The sequence below is a fragment of the Phyllostomus hastatus genome, unplaced genomic scaffold, assembly GCF_019186645.2.
Source record: "Phyllostomus hastatus isolate PE091 unplaced genomic scaffold, TTU_PhHast_1.1 phas_scaffold_129, whole genome shotgun sequence".
NCBI classification, from domain to species: domain Eukaryota; kingdom Metazoa; phylum Chordata; class Mammalia; order Chiroptera; family Phyllostomidae; genus Phyllostomus; species Phyllostomus hastatus.
Window position 1 is genome coordinate 24585582 of NW_025334009.1, and position 18518 is coordinate 24604099.

At 36.6% G+C, this 18518-nt stretch overlaps 1 protein-coding gene across 1 annotated transcript in view; it reads right to left on the minus strand.

Annotated features, from left to right (window-relative positions):
• KCNH8 (potassium voltage-gated channel subfamily H member 8) overlaps nt 1-18518 on the minus strand; it is a 278568-nt gene that overhangs the window by 174691 nt on the left and 85359 nt on the right. The window contains exon 2 of the mRNA XM_045857209.1: nt 10044-10277. Coding sequence (XP_045713165.1) covers nt 10044-10277 — 234 coding nt within the window. The remainder of the gene's footprint in view (nt 1-10043; nt 10278-18518) is intronic.

An 18518-nucleotide genomic window follows, 5' to 3' on the forward strand; every position in this document is an offset into this window, starting at 1 on the left:
GCTCATTGTAAAGTCAGAAGAAGGCCATGAGAAAATCTGCTTCCTTTTGTCTTTTATCATAAGCTGACCGTGTAACACTGAGTATGAATATGCATAATTCAAAGATTATTTGTATACTAGAATGAAGACAGTGTGTCGCTCAGTTAGGGGTAGTATGACTCCTAGTCACACACACAGATTATTTTAGGTAGTGCATTTAAATATCTCACATTTTAGTACCTGTATATTAGTTTTAATGTGTATTGGAACAAAAATATGCAGCTAGCACATCAAATGAGCTAGATGTTTTTAAGGGACTAAAAAAGTCCCTTAAATGTCTAAGGGACTTAGATGAGCCCCTTAGATGTCTCCCCATTTCTCTACCACTCTCCCCCCTTCTCTCATCTCTTTATACCTTTCCCAGTCTCTCCTCTTCTCCCACCCCCTACCCCAAGGAAAGCCCCTCAGTCTCCTGGCTCCAGTTTGATCCTCACCCGGCAATATCAATTTTATTTACAGAACAATTCAGTTTTTCAGCTTGTGATTTGCATCTGAATATACATCTAGCAGCTGAGTAAACAAAGTTCTCTTTTAGAAGGCATGTTCCATAAACAAACAAACAATAAATTATAAATAAATTGTTTGTGTTGTCACAAATATGGATTTACAATCCACATTATAAAAAAATAAAGTCCACATGATAAAAAGTTGAAAATCTAACTACATTTGAAAAGAAATAAAACCAACAGATTCAGCACTGATTTTTTATGTCATAAGAAAATTAAATACAGAAATGAGAAAATAAAGGAATGGAAGGGTGTCAACAGGTAAAAATATGAACAACAAGAGGAATTGCCAGGGCAATGACGAGTTGAGGACTATCACATAGCACATAGACATGTGTTCAAGTCATTATTCTGCATCATAGTTTCCTTGTCTGCAAATGCGACATAATTTATATTTACTTTTAAATGTTATTGGGAAAATTAAATACAATAACCTATGTGCTGCTTGGTACAATATAGTCCATTAGATTCTTACTTAGATATCATTTATTTTTTAATTTAAAAAAGTTAAATGAAAATGTCATATTTACTTATGGTTACCTTTGATTTGAGACTAGTGATTTTGCTTTCTTTTGCTTCCAGTTTGAGTTTAAAAAGTGAGTTAACTTAAAGAAAAACATTAAGAAAGCAGTAAGTTAGGAGGTACAAGAAATAAACAGCAAATTGTGGAGTTGTCATGGGAATGAGTGAGTCTGTGCATTAAGAGACCCACAATCCTGTCAGACCCCAGATTCCTTTTTGTAACAAATACTTTTATTTTCTTCTTTTCTATTTAGAATTGAAAAATTATGATAATAAAGCTTGGCTACTTAACACACATCTTTAGAAAGGCAATCCTATGTATTATTAATAGTAATATAACAAAACATGAAGTAAAGCCATTTCATATTAAAAGATATGCATCTCAACACGAAATGCACAGAGATGGTAGACTACAGTAGGAGATGTAACACAGCAGTTGGATAACTGGGCTGCTATGCAGTCACTGTAAACACAACAGCTACACACATATAACCCATACAGATGTGCTGTCTTTCTGATGAGAATTATAAGTCAGCGACAAGATTTTCTGAAATGGTAAAATTCTGCACAAGATAAATTTGATCTTCCCTCACCACACTATGATTTTAGTTTAGGAAGTTCAGTGGCAAATTAAAGCCTTCCAAAAAACACTGTGTGCTGGGTTCCAAGTCCAGGAAACTATAAACCAGTATTTTACTTCTTGGAAAGCCTCGTAGGGTATTAGAGGATCATGCAGTGCACAATGCCATAACTGTACCATAACTATAGGTATTACATTATACAGCAGATCTCTCTAACTTATTCATCTGGCAAAACGAAAACCTCACACTTATTGAGAAACAATTCTCCTTTTCCGCTTCCCCTCAGCTCCTGGCAACCACCATTCTTTTCTCTGCTTCTGCAAGTTTGACTACTTTAGATACCTTATATAACTGGAATCATGCAGTATCTGTCCTTCTGTGACTGGCTTATTTCATTTAGCATAATGTTAAGAGAGTATATCTCCTGTTAAGTGTTCTTACCACAAACAAAGTACACAAGAAAATTGGGGAGGGATAATGGATACATAGAGTACATGTGTGTGATTTTCTATACATCAACATCTCAATAAAGCTAAAAAAAAAGTCATACCAGACACTGGATGGTTCTTCAATTGCAAGACCATCCCATACATTACAATATATTGAGTGTCCCTGATTCATGCCCATTAACTGGCAAAAACATCCTTCCCACAATTATTGAGTCAAACACCCCCACATTTGCAAAATGCCCCTGGGAGATGGCACCATCTTCATGACCACAGAGAACCAGTGCTTTAAGAGCAAGAATCTTGGAATCAGAGGACATTTATGTAACCTGGTCTCTATATCTACTCTTTTACAATCTTAGGCAAGACTTCAATTCCAATCTATTTAAAGTGAATATAACCAAGTGTTTTAGGTTGAATTTTATCCCTTCCTCCCTCCAAAGATGTTGGAATCTTAACCTCTGGGACCTCAGATGTGACCTTACAAATGTAATCAAGTTAAAATGAGGTCAGTAGGGTGGGCACTAATCCAATGTGACTGGTATACTAAAAAGGGAAAATTTGGACACAAACACTCACAAAAAGAAACTATTATGTGAAGATGAAGGAAGAGATCAGGGTGATGTTTCTGTAGGCTAAAGAGCATCAAAGACTTCCAGCAAACCAACAGAAACTAGGGGAGAGGCATGGAGCAACTCCTTCCTCACAACCCTCAGAAGAAACCAACCCAACACATCCCTTGTTTTTTAATTTTCTTCTTAATCTTTGTTCCCTTGTAGCATTTCTCTTCCTGTTGGATTTATTTAGTACAAAGTGGGCTTAAAATATAAGCATTCTATAGAAAGGATCTGCTAAGATAAACATATAAAGGTTGAGGTGCATAGATCCAATAATGATGGTTTTCCATGGTTTATGGAAGAAATAACTTCCTACAAATAAAGTTTAGCCAAGAAGCTTGTGTCAGGAAGTGGAAAAATATGATATGCCATCTAACTTATCCATTCTCAGATTGAGGGATTATGGAAAAGACTATGAGGGGCCAGAGTTAAACTCATTATGAGGTTTCACAGCTCTGAAGCAGGAAGAAGTTATGTTGGATAGGGGTTTTTTTCCCAAACACTGAAGGCATAAGGGATATTTTTCCTTATTCATCTGGAACTCTTGAGAGAAACTGCTAATCAATCTAACTTTTTATTAACATGGAGGAGGTTGCCTACTTTTGAGGAAATGTAATAGCATAAAGGGTGGTTCAGTTTATTTACTCAGAGACTCTCTTTGCTTCCATGTGTAAAGGATGGATGTGTTCATCTAAGTAGCCATTATCCTCCCAAGGCTAGAGATATAGAGGATAGTACAATGAATTCCTTAATTCATTGCTTGATGAAGGAGGAAGCAAAAATTAAGAAGGATCTACATTGGTTTCAAGAAAGATGAAGAAATAAAATCACTTAGGCAGCACAGCCATGAGTGAAATCAATGAAAACATAAAAGGTTAGGAGTACCCTTTCTATACTATGACATGAGATCAGATAAGCTCCTCAGACCCCAACCATGCAAATGACAATTTAAGGGATAAAAAAGAGGCAACTCTCAGAAATTGGGCTTATATACCCAAAGCACTTAGTGTACATTGTCTAAAGAGATAGTTTAAAATATGACATTAAAGACAGCAATGGCAATGGACCCTTGTTGAAAGGTTTTTTGAAATATCCCCAATCCTTTCACAAAATTAAAGTAATGAAGATAGCCAAAGCAGAAATGTGCAAAAGACATCAGCAACAAAACTGTATGACAATGTGTTCCCATAGATGTCAGAATACAGGATGATGGTATATATTAACTAAGAAGCTGGACCCTTGTAAGAATGGCAGCTGCATAGAAAAAACATGGTGAGAAAAGCAGACTTTATCCATAGCCTCAGGAGCTGGGGACCTCATAAATCATCAAAAGGTATCTATTCCCTAAAGAAGATATTTTCTGGGAATGAAGGATTCCACAGACAGATCCGAACAAAACCAAAACTAGAAGGGAACTTCATATCTCTAATTTGAAGATGAGGGCAGTGGGCTACAGAAAGAGGATGACGTTAGGACTGCTTAGGCCTTCAGTGCTCTCAGAAATACCAGCAGAAATTCTTTCTTGGAAGTATAGAACTACCCAACTATTGAGGAGAAACTGCTGAAACCAGAACCATACTTAGTCAGGAAGTCAGAGTAAAGAAAGGAAAAGTTTCAAATACTAGTTAGGAGAGGCCCACTCTAAAAGCAAGGATAGCTCAGAGAGTAACAAAAATGTAGTTATGTGGAGAAGCCATTTAAGTTTAAAAAAAGAAAACAACTTTGGTAATGGTGGAGGAACCTTAGAGCCGTACATAGATTTAGGAAAGTTTTCTTACCATACCTCTGTTTGGAATATTCTCCTAAAACTCATGGAAAAGGCATCTCATTAAAACATGATAACAGAAAAGGAAAAAAGGGAAGGTAAAGAGAAAAATTATAGGAGTAACAAACCTACAGAAATTAAGACACACCCAAAATATTCCATAAAGACCATATAACCCAAATATTTCAAAACAAGTAAAAAAGTAACTAACAAAGGTTGTAAATTCTGAAAAAAATGGCATACCTTGACTTAGAAAGGATCAGAAATAATACAACTAGGAGTTATGGGATAAACTATATCCCTTCAAAAATTAATATTTTGAAGTCCTAATTGCCATTACCTCAGAATGAGACTGTATTTGGAGATGGGGCCTTTCAAGAGGTAATTTATTTAAAGTAAAGATATGCGGGTGGGCCCTAACCTAATATGACTGTTGTCCTTATAAGAAGAGATGAGGACAAAGACACACAAGGAGAAAACTGTGATGAAGGAAGAGGGAAGAGAAGGCAGACATATACAAGCCAAGAGGAGAGGTGTCAAAAGAAGCCAACCCTGCTGGCACCTTCATCAAAGACTTCCCCCCTAGAATTGTGACAAAGTAAATTTCTGTGGTTCAAAGTTACCCGGTTTGTGATATTTTAGTTAACAACTAATGTATTAGGCAAAATAATGACATAAATAATATGAGTTAACTGAGCTCAGGTGGGAATGTAAGTAAAAGGTAGAGAATTGAAGACTTAAAGAGAAGAAATAAAAGTTTGAATGGATACCACAAAAGTAAAAAAAAAAAAAAGAAACATTACACAAGGTGAAAATCAGAAAAAAAAAAAGAAAAATGAGAAAGAAGACAGGCAAAGAGGGTCATTTATATATATATATATATATAATCATAAAGAGGAAAACCAAAGTGGTTAAACAGAACAGTGATGATAATTAACATTCAGAAAATTGTTTCAAAACAAAATATTACAGGGCATACCATCTATCAGGGAAAAAATCTGGCCCAAAATATTCTATACCAGGTTTCAGTACCTTGTGACCTGTAGGCCAAATCTAGCCCACCTCCTGTTTTTGTCAGTAAAGATTTATTGGAAAATAGCCACATCCACTCACTGACAAATTTTTTATGGTTGCTGTCACACTACAATGACAGAAATGGATACTTGTGTCATAGAATGTATGGCCTGCAATAATACAGGGTGGGGCAAAAGTAGGTTTACAGTTATGAGTATGCAAAATACAGTATTTTCTTATATTATTCATTATTATATTATTTTCCATGCACACAATTATAAACCTACTTTTGCCCAACCTGTGTATACTCCTAAGCTGTGTATATGATAATTGAGTATAAAAATGAGTATATACATATAAATATAGATAAAATTTATACATGTATACATGTATACAAATAAGTATACAGGGTGGGGCAAAGTAGGTTTGCAGTTGTTCATATGGAAAACAATACAATAATTAATGAATAATGATACAAGAATGAACTCTAATGTTTTGTATACTTACAACTGTAAACCTACTTTTGCCTCTCTGTGTATAATATTTACTACCCGGCCCTTAACAGACACAATATACTGCAGTAAAACTATTGGATTAGAATGCAATACAACACAATAAATTTATTGAACAGCCGGGACAAAACATGAAATCATTTAATTAACAGTATTTTTGCAGTAAAACAATACTCTATGTCAATATACAAGGGACTAACATAATTGGTATATTTAAATAAAGAAGGTAAGAGCTAAAGTTTTAATTTTCATTTAAATTGACCTACAAGTATAAGGGCCATACTCATATTGTTGTTAACATGCAAGAGCTCAGAAAATGGTTCCTGTGAGCTCCTCCTGAGATGGTTCAAAGAACAAGGTTTAGAAAACCAAGAAATGACTAGACAAGATTTAGGGTAGAACATATGGTGATCATTAAGCATATTTAACTTGTAACAACATGATTAAATGATGGAGGGCACAAGTGACAGAATACATGTAATAGATGTCACTGTTATTTGCTCCAACAATGTAAATATAACTATGAAAGAGGTGAGAGGGAAACGAAGGGAGACTACAAGGAAAGCAGAACAAGTGTGCTGATAGATATTAGCAGGTACTAAAAGAACATCAAATTCGTTGGGCAAGCAGGAAGGAGAGAGTGCGGCTCCCGGCTAATCACAGCATTGCTTATAGTAGGAAGTGACAAAATCTTTAAAAAGGGAGACACTTTGTATTATATAAAGGTCCCACATAATAAGTAACTTTTAGAAAAATACAAAAAACCTTTTAAATAACAAAAGGAGTATTTAAAACAGAGATAGGCAGAAAGAACTAAGAAAACAGAGCAAATTCTAGAGGGAACACAAATGTCCATTAATAGAGGGTTGGTGGAATCAACCATAATAGATCCACACAATGTAATACTATGCAGCTTTAAAGAAGAATTAGAAATATGCATATATTGTTCTGCAAGGTGTACACACCTATACAAAGTACAAGATGCGGAATAGTGTGAAAAGTATGCTATGTGTAAGAAAAGGAGGGAACCACAAAGATATATTTGCTTATATTTTAAAAAATGAGAAGATAAACACAAAATTGATAAAATGGTTACCCTTAGTCAGACTAACCATACTTTTGTTTGACTAGAAGATCCCCGATTAATGCCTTTTGTATACCAACAGAAGTGGAGGGGGCTGCTTTTGGAAAGGCATCTTAATGGTACTTGTGATACATAAGTAGACCTTGAACTACCTAGAGGGAGAGCAATAAATGAAAAATGTTAGCTGCTGAACATAAAAATATGAACTATTACTATCTCTATTTTAGACAAAGTAATGTTTGCATATTGTTTATCCGTGAAAATATTTGTCTTCCTAATTATTATCTAATTTAAAAAAATTCTTTCTTAGTGCCTTCAAGTATTTCTACCCAAAGAGGTCCAACATGGCAGGCATCTTATAAAAAAAAACTGGGCTCAGACCTGACTGGTGTGGCTCAGTGAACTGAGTACTGGCCTGTTCAGTTCCAGCCAGGGCACGTGCCTGGGTTGCTGGGGGCGGGGCGGAGGGTGAGACATTCAGGAGGCAACTGATGGATATTTCTCTTCCTTTCTTTCTCTTTCCCTTCCCCTCTCTCTAAACATAAATAAAATCTTTTAAAAAAACTCGGCTCAGAAAATTCCTTTGGGTGTTCATCCCTATCTTGTGCTCCATATATTCTGCTTATCTGGCTTTCAAAACCTCTGCCCTTTGGGCTTCCCACCTAGATTCTCCTTCTAGGCCTGAACATTTCTCAGATACCATATTTGGATATTTTAAGGAGGTTTAAAAAGAAAGACACTCAGTTGGACGTAGAGTGACCTATACAAAGTTACTTGTACAGGTCTGGAGTCGTCGGATATTTGAGACAAAGGATATTCCTTTTCCTTTGTTCTACCAGGAGGTGTCCTTTTCACTTCCTACCAGTCTGCATTCTCATGACATCCTTTATTTTCTTTTGTCCCAATCCCTCTTTTCAATTATTAGTCTATAATTAGCTAGAACTGAAATCCTTTTATTTTATATCTGCTATGTACGCCTTACCTATTGATTCTGGGGAAAACACAATGGTCTGAACTCTGTTACTAGTGCCAAAGCCTTGGGATGTCCCACTGCTCCCAGAAGGGTACTCTCCAATGCTTGATGAATCCTCTGTATCCAAAATTCACATGCTCAAGAAAAGTCCTTCAAGGACAAACATCTTATAAATGGGGATGGAGTTGCCATGGTTAGGCTCCTATTTCTCTTCCTGACCAAGACCCCAGTACTAGGTATTGAGAGTAAGACAAAGAGGGCAGGGATGCTGTTAATCACCTCCAATGCTTAAGACAGATGCCCACAACCTAGGAATTACTTGCCCAGCATGTTCTTTTGTGCCAAGGTTGAGAAATTTGATTTAGAGAACAATTTAAATGTTGTAACAAAATTATCTAAAAAGATAGTGATTCAAATAAATAGAAATGTTTCTCTATACCTGGGGTGGAGAAGGTGGATCTCTAACAACACAGATTTTTTCCATATAGCTTTTCTGCGTTCCTCTATTGTATTGTCCTTATCAATGATTGAAGCTGGCTTTCCAGTCTAACCTTAACATCCTGACTCATTTGTATTAGCTTGCTAGGGCTGCCATAACAACGTAGCAGACTGGGTGAATTATACAACAGAAATAGATTTTCTCACAGTTCTGGAGGTTGGAAGTCTGAGACCAAGGTGCCATCAGGGGTGGCTTCTTCTGGGGCCTTTCTCCTTGGTTGGCAGACAGCTGCCTTCTCTCTGTGTTTTCTCATATGACTTAAGCAGGGGTACCCCTGGTATCACATTCTTTCCTTATAAGGAGAGTAGTCATATGGGATTAAGGCCCACCCTGATGACCTCATTTAACCTTAATTACCTATGTAAAGGCCCCATCTCCACATACAGTCACATTGGAGAAAAGGGTGATATGGGCTTCAATATACAAATTCTGAGAAGATACAACTCAGTCCATAGCACCATGGGAAAGGAGACGAGAAATTAGAGGGTAAACAATTTCAGTTTTTAGGAATTTTACCTAGAAATTGCATAAATCATTCCTTCTTATTTATCATTGGCTTCAAACTTAGACACATGCCCAACCCAACTGGAAAGGAAGCCGGAAAATATATTGTCTAGTTTGGCAGCCATACGCTCAGCTAAAACCCAAGGGTGTATGTTACTTTAAGGAGACAGGAACTGGGAAAACAATGATTTGTTCTAATTTTTGATTCAGTGTTTCCCCAACATCATATCTCTTGGATTTATCCCTTTTCCCAGGGCCCACAAGATAATGCTATCTATTTCCAATAGGTCCCAAGCACTGATGATATCATACCCATCCCTAGATCCTCTCTTATCTGGAGAAGAATCACAAAACTTTAATTGAAAGAAAATATTTAGTACGTTCCTAGTGGCAGTTTTGAGTTCAGGCAAATTTATTCTCACCCTGAGACAACATGTGTCTCTTATTTTGTCTTTAGAATTTAAAAGAATGGTGAGAAAAGCTCTGTGGCTGGGGCAGTGAAAGAGAAAGATGCCTTTGCTGATGTTCTTTAAATTCACTTCCTTCTCTGCCAGCACACACTTGGATGTCTGTCTTTAATGACTGAGGTTGAGATGTGGTTCTTAAAGACATAAAATTTGGAAAAATATCCATAGCCAAAAAAGATCATCTGTCAATATGTAACAATTTTCATATCTAATATGTATTTTTAAGAATTACCATATATAATAGTAATACACTTCATTTTATCATATAATAGTTGAGTTAATATATTGAGATCAAAGTTATAATTCTCAGGGTAAATTTTCAGGCAGTTTATGCTGCTAATGGCTAAAACAAGGCCATTGTTCAAGTCATTTGTGGAACTTCTGTAACAGAGTGTATTTATGAGAAATATTATTAAGCCTTAATGGGCTTAATGGGACTGATCAAGCAATTACTGAGTTGAAAGAAGGTGACCCTTTACCACTGTCCAATGAGCACCAAAGAAAGCCAACTCACCATTTTTTTTGTAGAACATAATTTCTCCTTTGAATTCTGTTTTCTCCTCCAGTGACTTGTCTATTTGAAGCATCAGTTGCTCGTTGGTTTCAACCCCAAATAAGAATTTGCAACTGCAACTCTTCTGCATGACTTCGGTCCGGGCAAATCCAGCAAGCTCACAAAAGCCATCAGAACAGTAGACTATGGGGAAACCCTTGGCCACCTGGGCATTCGCGAGGATGAAGTTGCTGTCTGTAGAACAACAATGAGAGAAGACTCAGCAAGTGAACAAACAGGGAAAACTTTTTCTTTAAATCAGTTTCAGAAGTAAAATATGAGCTCCTGTGTTTAGCTAACAGTGCCTAAAATGGATGTCTTGATGTACTGAGGTGGAAGAAAGACTCTCCGAAACATAAAGTGTTATTGACTGGCAGAAGTATGTGCTAAGTTGTGACTCTGGCTTGCATTTTGAAATATACAGTGTGGGGGAGCACAGTACTTATGTCTGGTTTGAGGCATTTACCATTTAGTTGATAGTCATGTATGGGGCTTTTGAACATGACTTCTGGTTCCTGTCCTGAATCTGCCACTTGATATATAGATGAACTTGAAAAGTCACATACACTAAACCTCACTTTCCTTAGCTTTGATTTCCCCCAAAGCAGAACCTAAGGCAAGGATTTGAATAGAAGTAGTTTATTAGGCAGGTGATTTCAGAAAGTGAACAGAGGGAAACTGAGAAAGAGAAGAGAGGAAAGGTAATAAAGGGTGAGATAAAAAAGGGTTTTACTGCTATGGGGAACCAAGGCCAAATCACACAGAGACCTTAGAAGTAACTGTAGAACACAACTCAAAATTTTCCCACTGAAGGAAGAGAAAGCTCGTGTATTTATCCATTAACATCTATACCTCATTGGTTAAAGGTCACTTCTGGGTGTCAGTACATTAGCACTTCCATCCTACACACTTGGCAGCAAGATTCTGGAAACAAGTGGTGCATAAGAAAAGAGTCTGCTCATGATCTCAAGGGCAAGTCAAGGTGACATTGGAAGGACCCTGACAGGTACGCAGCAACAATATGATGTTACCAACTTTATAGGTGTGTTACAGAGATTAATGAAATAACGCACATAGTTGTGCTCAGCAAAGTGATACGTACTCAATAAAAATATTAAGAATATTATTCACATCTTCATGCTATTATATTAACAAATGAAAATCAGAGGACAATAGAAAATAGTAGACAATCGTTAAGTGCTTCGAGAGAACTGGAGGAGATGCTGAGAGGCAATATTTGGGGAAGTTTCCTCCTGCAGGACACAATTTTTTAGATAACTTTGAAGGCTGAATAGGATTTTAGGGGCCACACAGATGCATATAGGAGATGAAGTCTAAGATAAAGCATTTATAAATGTTGGTAGGTGGCTTCTAGGTTCAGAATGAACTAGAGACTATTATGAAATCATTCATTCATGAGCTCATTATGAAATGTGGCACACTATCAATATACCAGGTAGTAACAGAGACTGGAATTTTAAAGATAACAAAAATGAAAAGAATTACAGTATCAATTCTCAAATAAAAGCAATCAAGATTCAATACAGTATGTTATTATATGAACTATTGGTCTAAAAGTATAAAAAATACATATAAACATGTATATGTGTACCCACATATGAAATGCTTATGAAGCTAAAATTGAGTGAAGTAACTGGTAATTGTAAATGTCTCTAGAGAAAGCAGCTTTCAGCAAAGGTAGTAAGTACACTTACTTTTTTTCCTAGCATGTACCCTACTGTACCCTTTGAATTCTAGACCATTTGGTTTATATATTGCCTATTCAAAAAACAGTGTGTTTAAAAGAGGTTTGCAGGAGAAAGCCTATCTTGTATGGCACGAAAGAGGAGGAACTCCAGCTTCTTCTCGATGGGCTTCCCCACTCTTTTGAAACATGCTCTGTGTTTCAATAGTCTACCATCAACTGGCAGACCCGAATCCATTCTATTCAGATTTGCTCCAAAGAGCCCCTAAACCCAGAGAATAAAATCTGGTGTTGACATGTGCATCCCTCCTGGGAGTGACTGGCTCTTCTTCCAGCCACCCCCTTCCACCCACTCCCCTCTGCCCAAGTCATCCTCTCCCTGTGGGGAGAAGCCAGAGCTAAAGACCCATATTGGGAAGCCTTCAATGATAGGTTATTTAGAAGACATGGGAGCGAACTAAATAATTCCAGACTAATATCTAATTCTCTCACACTCTGCAGAAGTATTTATTGACTTCTACTATTCGTTGGTCTTCGCTCCAGGAGCAGGGGCAAGAAGTCTATGTATTTACCTGTAGATCCTACTCTTAGTCATGAATGTGTGGGAGTTCCCAACTAGGTCCAGAGGGGGGCGCTCTCCTATTGAGGATATGGTCTAGCCTCACCTACTCCTCACAGCTTTGAGGGTTAGTCACTCCCTAACCATAGTGTTTCTCCCTTTTTCCATTCTAAAACTTTGGCAGAGAGGTTGCTTAGAAAATGTAAATGCACAGCATTGGTAAAATACTCAAACATCTTGCAAGAGCTTTTAATGCTCTTTCAGAAGCCATTTTTCAGTTGACTGCTGACATGTTTATTGACTTTCTACTATATGCCAGGTGACATGGTTCTACCGTGTGGCAGGTCCTAAGGTGAGGTGACAGGAGGTGTTAAAAGGTGAATAAGGCATAGCCTCTAGCTCTAGGACATTATAATTTAGTTAAAAAATGCATGAATATCAACGACACTAAAATACAATATATACTAAGTACCAAATTAATGATGTATACCTAAGTACTACCAGAGTTAGAAATTGAAGATCCCAGGTTTTGGAAATGGTTAGCTAGGAATAGTACTAAAATAGAGATGATTTATCAAAAAGTCCTGAACAGACACCTGAGTGCAGTAAGCTCAGAAGATAAATGGATAAATAAGAGGAATTGCAGATAGAATTTAAAAAGATGCATTTTGTCCTGAAGTCCAGTCTTTCCATTATTCAAATAGTTACAATAGTAAATCTTTTGTTAGTATTATCTGATATACCTTATCAGATATCTCATCTATCTACTTATATTTCAACCCTTCTAGGGACTTAGGCTTCAGTTATGTCTTGCATATGGTGTATTTAAACCTTTAAAATGTATAATATGAAGACTCATCTATCAACTTGAGATGACTATAATTAATTTCATTAACATATTACATTGGTTTTTAAACAACTTGCCTTGTACTTTCTCATCACCTTGTTTTATTTCACTTTTTCCCATTTTAAAATTTAGGAAATATAACAGATTTCTAAAAAAGATTTCATAACTATTTAAAAACAACAATAAACACCCATGGATTATTCATTCAGTGAAAAATCCTGTGTACACCATACAGATTGTATTTGCCTCCTTTCCCAAAGAAGAACCCACAACTTGAATTTTTGTAATAATCACTCCCATTTATATAGTTTTTACCACCTATATACATATCCTCATGTAATATATTGCATAATTTCTCTCATTATTATGGCAATACTCTGGTGTCTCATTCTGCATACTTTTAGTAATTTGATTCTTTTATTAATTACCTTAGTATCTTTATACTTGCTTATGAACATTAAGAAAAGACCATTTCCTTAGAGGTACAATAAGCTCCTGGAAAAAGGTTCTAAAGGATTTACCAAATTGCCTGATCTCTGTGCTTCAATTAAGGATTATATTGTGTTTGGGGTAGTTAATTCTTCTTGCAAATATTCTATAAAAACAAAGCTAAAAAAATTCATGTATTCAGCCTTTTCTGTTTATATTTAGCACTTGTCCTTGATATGTAATTGCATTTCAATTCTAAAGAGAATTTAGTGGCAATGGCACCCTTAAAGCTTCGTGTACTGGCTACTGAACAGTCCTCCTGTTTGAGAAAGAGCAGCTCCTCCTACCCAGCTATCTACTTGCAAACATATGCTTTGCTGCACACCAGTCCTGGAAACTCCAAAGAAGCAACATGACATTTACCTTAGAACTGTGCAAAACACAGCCACTACCATAATGATCATGGACTCATCATGGGTGTATCACTATCCACACAGATGCTAAGGTTTTTAACCTTTTAAGGAGTCAGTTATGCCTATGTGATACACATCGAACTGCCACAGAGCTTTTCTCTACTTGTTTCAAGGCCATCTTTTTGTGTAAATTCAGTTTTGAAGTGCCAGCAAACAGTAGGATCTAAACGTGTTTACATTTTAGGCAGTTTATTTCTCTAAGCACTTCCTTAGCAGAAGGTTTTCATAGAATCTCAGGGTTAGTTGAGTCCCAGGTCATTTCTTCTGACTTCCTCCTACAGAGCACCATTTTCTTATTCAAACAGAGATGTTCTACAATCAACAAAAGAAAAATGCAAACAAAATATAACCAGAGACATTGAAATTAAGGACAGTCTAACATTAGCCAGGGGGGGAGGGGGGAGAGGACAGTGGGGAGAAGGGTTTTCAGGAACTACTCTAAAGGACACAAGGACAAAACCAAGGCAGAGTGTGGAAGCAAAGGAGGGAGGTGGGTTTGGCTGGGGGGTGGAGGGTGAGGGGAGAAAACGCAGACAACTGTAATTGAACAACAATAAAATAATTAAAAACACAGAGATGTTCTATTCATTGTTGACTTCCTGGGCACAAAGGAAGTGGGGGGTAGGAATGCAAAGGCATAGAAGAAAAAAACAAAAGAGGAGAAGCGAACGTGCACCCACTGTTAACTCCTTATATCCTTTTACTTGCCCCCACTTTCCAGAGGAGAACACTGAAGCCTAAAGAAGTTTAGTTTCCCGACCAAAGTCTAAAGCTAGCAATTAAAACCTGGTCTATACGAAAGACCATGTTTACTATATCACACTTTTTTTCCTGTAAAAAAGTGACTTGTTTTCTACTTGCAGCACAAACGCTAGAAAAATATTTGTACCTTTTCTAGCCTACAAAGAGCCCAAAATCACAGAGTTTTCTCTATACGGATCCTTCATTAAAAGTTCATTGATGACAGCTCCTAAGCCAGTGGGAGTCTTTCAACAACCTCTGCATCACTTTCTCATTTCCTGCAGAAAGTCAATTATTTCAAAACTATGACAGCAACTTTTTTGGTTCCGAAACATTTTGCACAGGCCCACTCCAGAGGCATGCGGGAGGCAACAAAATGTAGTTGCCATTCAAACAATCTGTTTCTTGTCTCCTCAAGCCCTTTTGTTCCCCTCATGCCCTTTTAATGTGCATCACAGTACTTCTAAAATGTTCCCATCGGAACATCCTTCTACTGGAGGAAGCCTATAAATGTGTTCTCCCGGGGGCCTGGAGGCGTAAATGTAAGTTCCATATCATTTTGGAATCTCACGTTTAACTTAAAAATCCATTCAAATTTTGCATACTATTGTGTTCCATATTCATGTTTGCTTGACTGCATTTTATTTTGTTTTAATATTGACCTGACAGGTTTTTAATTCAATTGCAATTTCAGCAAGGTGTGTCCTTTTATCTACGACACTCTGCGTAATGCTTAGTATACTTCTGCAGAACTCTGTGACTCATGCTCAAGAGGATTAGGCAGATCCAAGTCAATGTCTCCCAGCAGCTGGATCTTGCAGCCTCAAGCACTTCAAAACAACCATCTCAGCACCCAGTCTAAGAACTCTCCATATGGTAGACCTGTGCAGCCATTCAAACCAAAGGCATCACTGATAGACACTTACTTGGCCTCAAAGAGAAATCTGTACTTGCTCTGCTCTCTGCTAATAACACAGAATCTGAGACTGAATGATCTAAATTTTTATTTCTGAAAAGTGCCTCTGATATTGGTTGTCTCTTTAAAACCAAATCTTGTGTTAGCAAGTACTCATAGAAACAGACTCTGCCGACAGAGTAGGTAGACAAATTTGAGTGCTCTAAGCATTTTTTATTTTTTATTTCATTGTATATTTCTTGTAGAGGGCAAGATACAAACCTGAACTTTTCATGTTTTATACATTGCTCCCATGCTTTCTGAATCCATCTGCACATAGATCCAACAAAGACAACATTAGTACCCTGGTTGCTACTGATCATTGTCATCTCTTGGGACTGTTTCATTCAGGCAGAATATAAATGTTTATGACTAAAATATTTAAAGATCTTTGCACTTCATATTGATTTTAAGGAGCTTAATTGTACCACTTCTCAGTATGATGACATCGTTATTGGATTAATGGTACTGTCTGCAAGCTAAAGTTCTCCCTGTGTCTTCTGCCCAAATGTAGGAGGTTGCTTGGATTTGAGGATTTTCTAACTTTGTGGACAAAGCCAAAGGGGGTTCGGATTGAGGGTGGGAGGTGAGGATGGCTGTGGTAGGGGTAAAATGGAGTCACCTGTACTTGAACAACAACAACAACAAAGTTAAAAAAAATAAAGTATAAGCACCTGCAAAAAAAAAAACAGACAAAAATCGTGCAAAGAGAGATTCTCATAGTTCTTATGATTTAAGCATCACCTAGTGACATGCTCCAAATGGTTATGTTGCTACCTTTCATCATTCATATATGGTATGACTTTTATATACTGTATGAATTAACACTTAAGACAAAGATTACAAGAAAATATTGTAATAAAGAAAAGCTCAAATCTGAAACTCTGGTGCTGAAGCTGTAGTAAAAGAGCAGTAAGTTGTATATGTATATAAGAGTATCTTGCTCTCTTCAGTCCAATACACAAATACACACAGAAACAAATATAAACAAATGTGCTTCGTCACCTTGCAGCTGGGAGTATGGCCCTGGGCCAGCAACATCAGCCTCAGAGAGGAGCTTGTTGGAAATGTGAACTCTGAAGCCTCACCTCCAACCCTCTGAGTAAGAATCTGCATTTTAACAAGATTCATATGCATGTCAAAGTTTGAGAAACTCCTTTGGAATATCATTGAAAAAAAGACTGCAAGAATCTAGTGACAGTATATGACTGAGGGAGGGTGAGAACAATAAAAGAAAAACAGACTTATTTTCATTATATATTCCTTTTAATTTTGATTTTTGTACCATATGCATGTAATACCAATTCAAAAATATCTTCTTTTTATATTTTATTGATTATGCTATTACAGTTGTCTCAATTTTCTCCCTTTACTCCCCTCCACTCAACAACCCCTGCTCCCTCAGGCAATCCCCACACTGTGGTTCATGTCCATGGGTCATGCTTGTAAGTTCTTTGGCTACTCCACTTCCTATACTGTACTTTGGATCCCCATGGCTATTCTGTAACTATCTATTTGTACTTCTTAATCCCCTCACCTCCTCTCTCACACCCCCACACCCCCCTCCCTTCTGGCAACCATCAAAAATGCTCTCTATATCCCTGATTCTGTCTCTGTTCTTGTTTGCTCAGTTTGTTGTTTAGATTCAATTGTTGATAGATATGTATTTATTGCCATTTTATTGTTCATAGTTTTCATCTTCTTTTTCTTAAATAAGTCCCTTTAACATTTCATATAATAATGGTTTGGTGAAGATGAACTCCTTTAATTTTTTCTTGTCTGCAAAGCTCTGTATCTGCCTTCCAGTTCTAAATGATGTCTTTGCTGGGTAAAGCAATCTAGTTTGTAGGTCCCTGCTTTTCATAACTTTGAATATTTCTTGCCAATCCCTTCAGGCCTGCACAGTTTCTTTTGAGAAATTAGCTGAAAGTCTCATTAGAATTTCCCTGTAGGTAACTAACTGTTTTTCTCTTGCTGCCTTTAAGATTCTCCCTGTATCTGTAAACTTTGACATTTAATTATGATGCGTCTTGGCATGGACCTCTTTGCACCCATCTTGTTTGGGACTCTCTGTGCTTCCTGGACTTGCATATCTATATCTTCTTAAAGTTTTTTTAGCCATCTGTTTGAATGACTAAATAAACATATTGATTAAAAATTAAGAATAATTATTATAAAATAAAATAGCTAGGTAAAGAAAATTTAAAATTTCCAATAATAAAAATTCATTAATACAGATATGTTTTAAGCAAATGTAGTTTACAGTTTACCATAATATGGTATTAGCAAAATAATCAGTAAGTTTTTCAAATTCCACTTTTTCAACTATACGAGTTTCAATGTTGAGTTATACTAATTCTTTTCACATGTATTGTCATTTAGAGTGCAATAAATGAGTTTTAATTTTAATCAAGGATGATTTTTTTACTATGACAGGGCTACAGTGCTCATAAAAGGTAAAATGAATGGATGAAATTCAGAAAATCTAAAGGTAATAAAATGTTTGGTTTTTCATCCACAATTAATTCTTTATGAACACATTTGAGATACTATTAAAATGTACTCCAGTTTTCCTTGGTTCTTGTGTTAGAGAATTAGTCTTTTAGACAAAATGGTCTTTTGTATCACCTGTTTACTTCTTTAAAAATTAGTACTGTTCCTATCTATCCTCTGCTACTGAGACAAACGTGCCAGATGGTGGAGGTTTGTTTGTTTTTTGGTCATTAA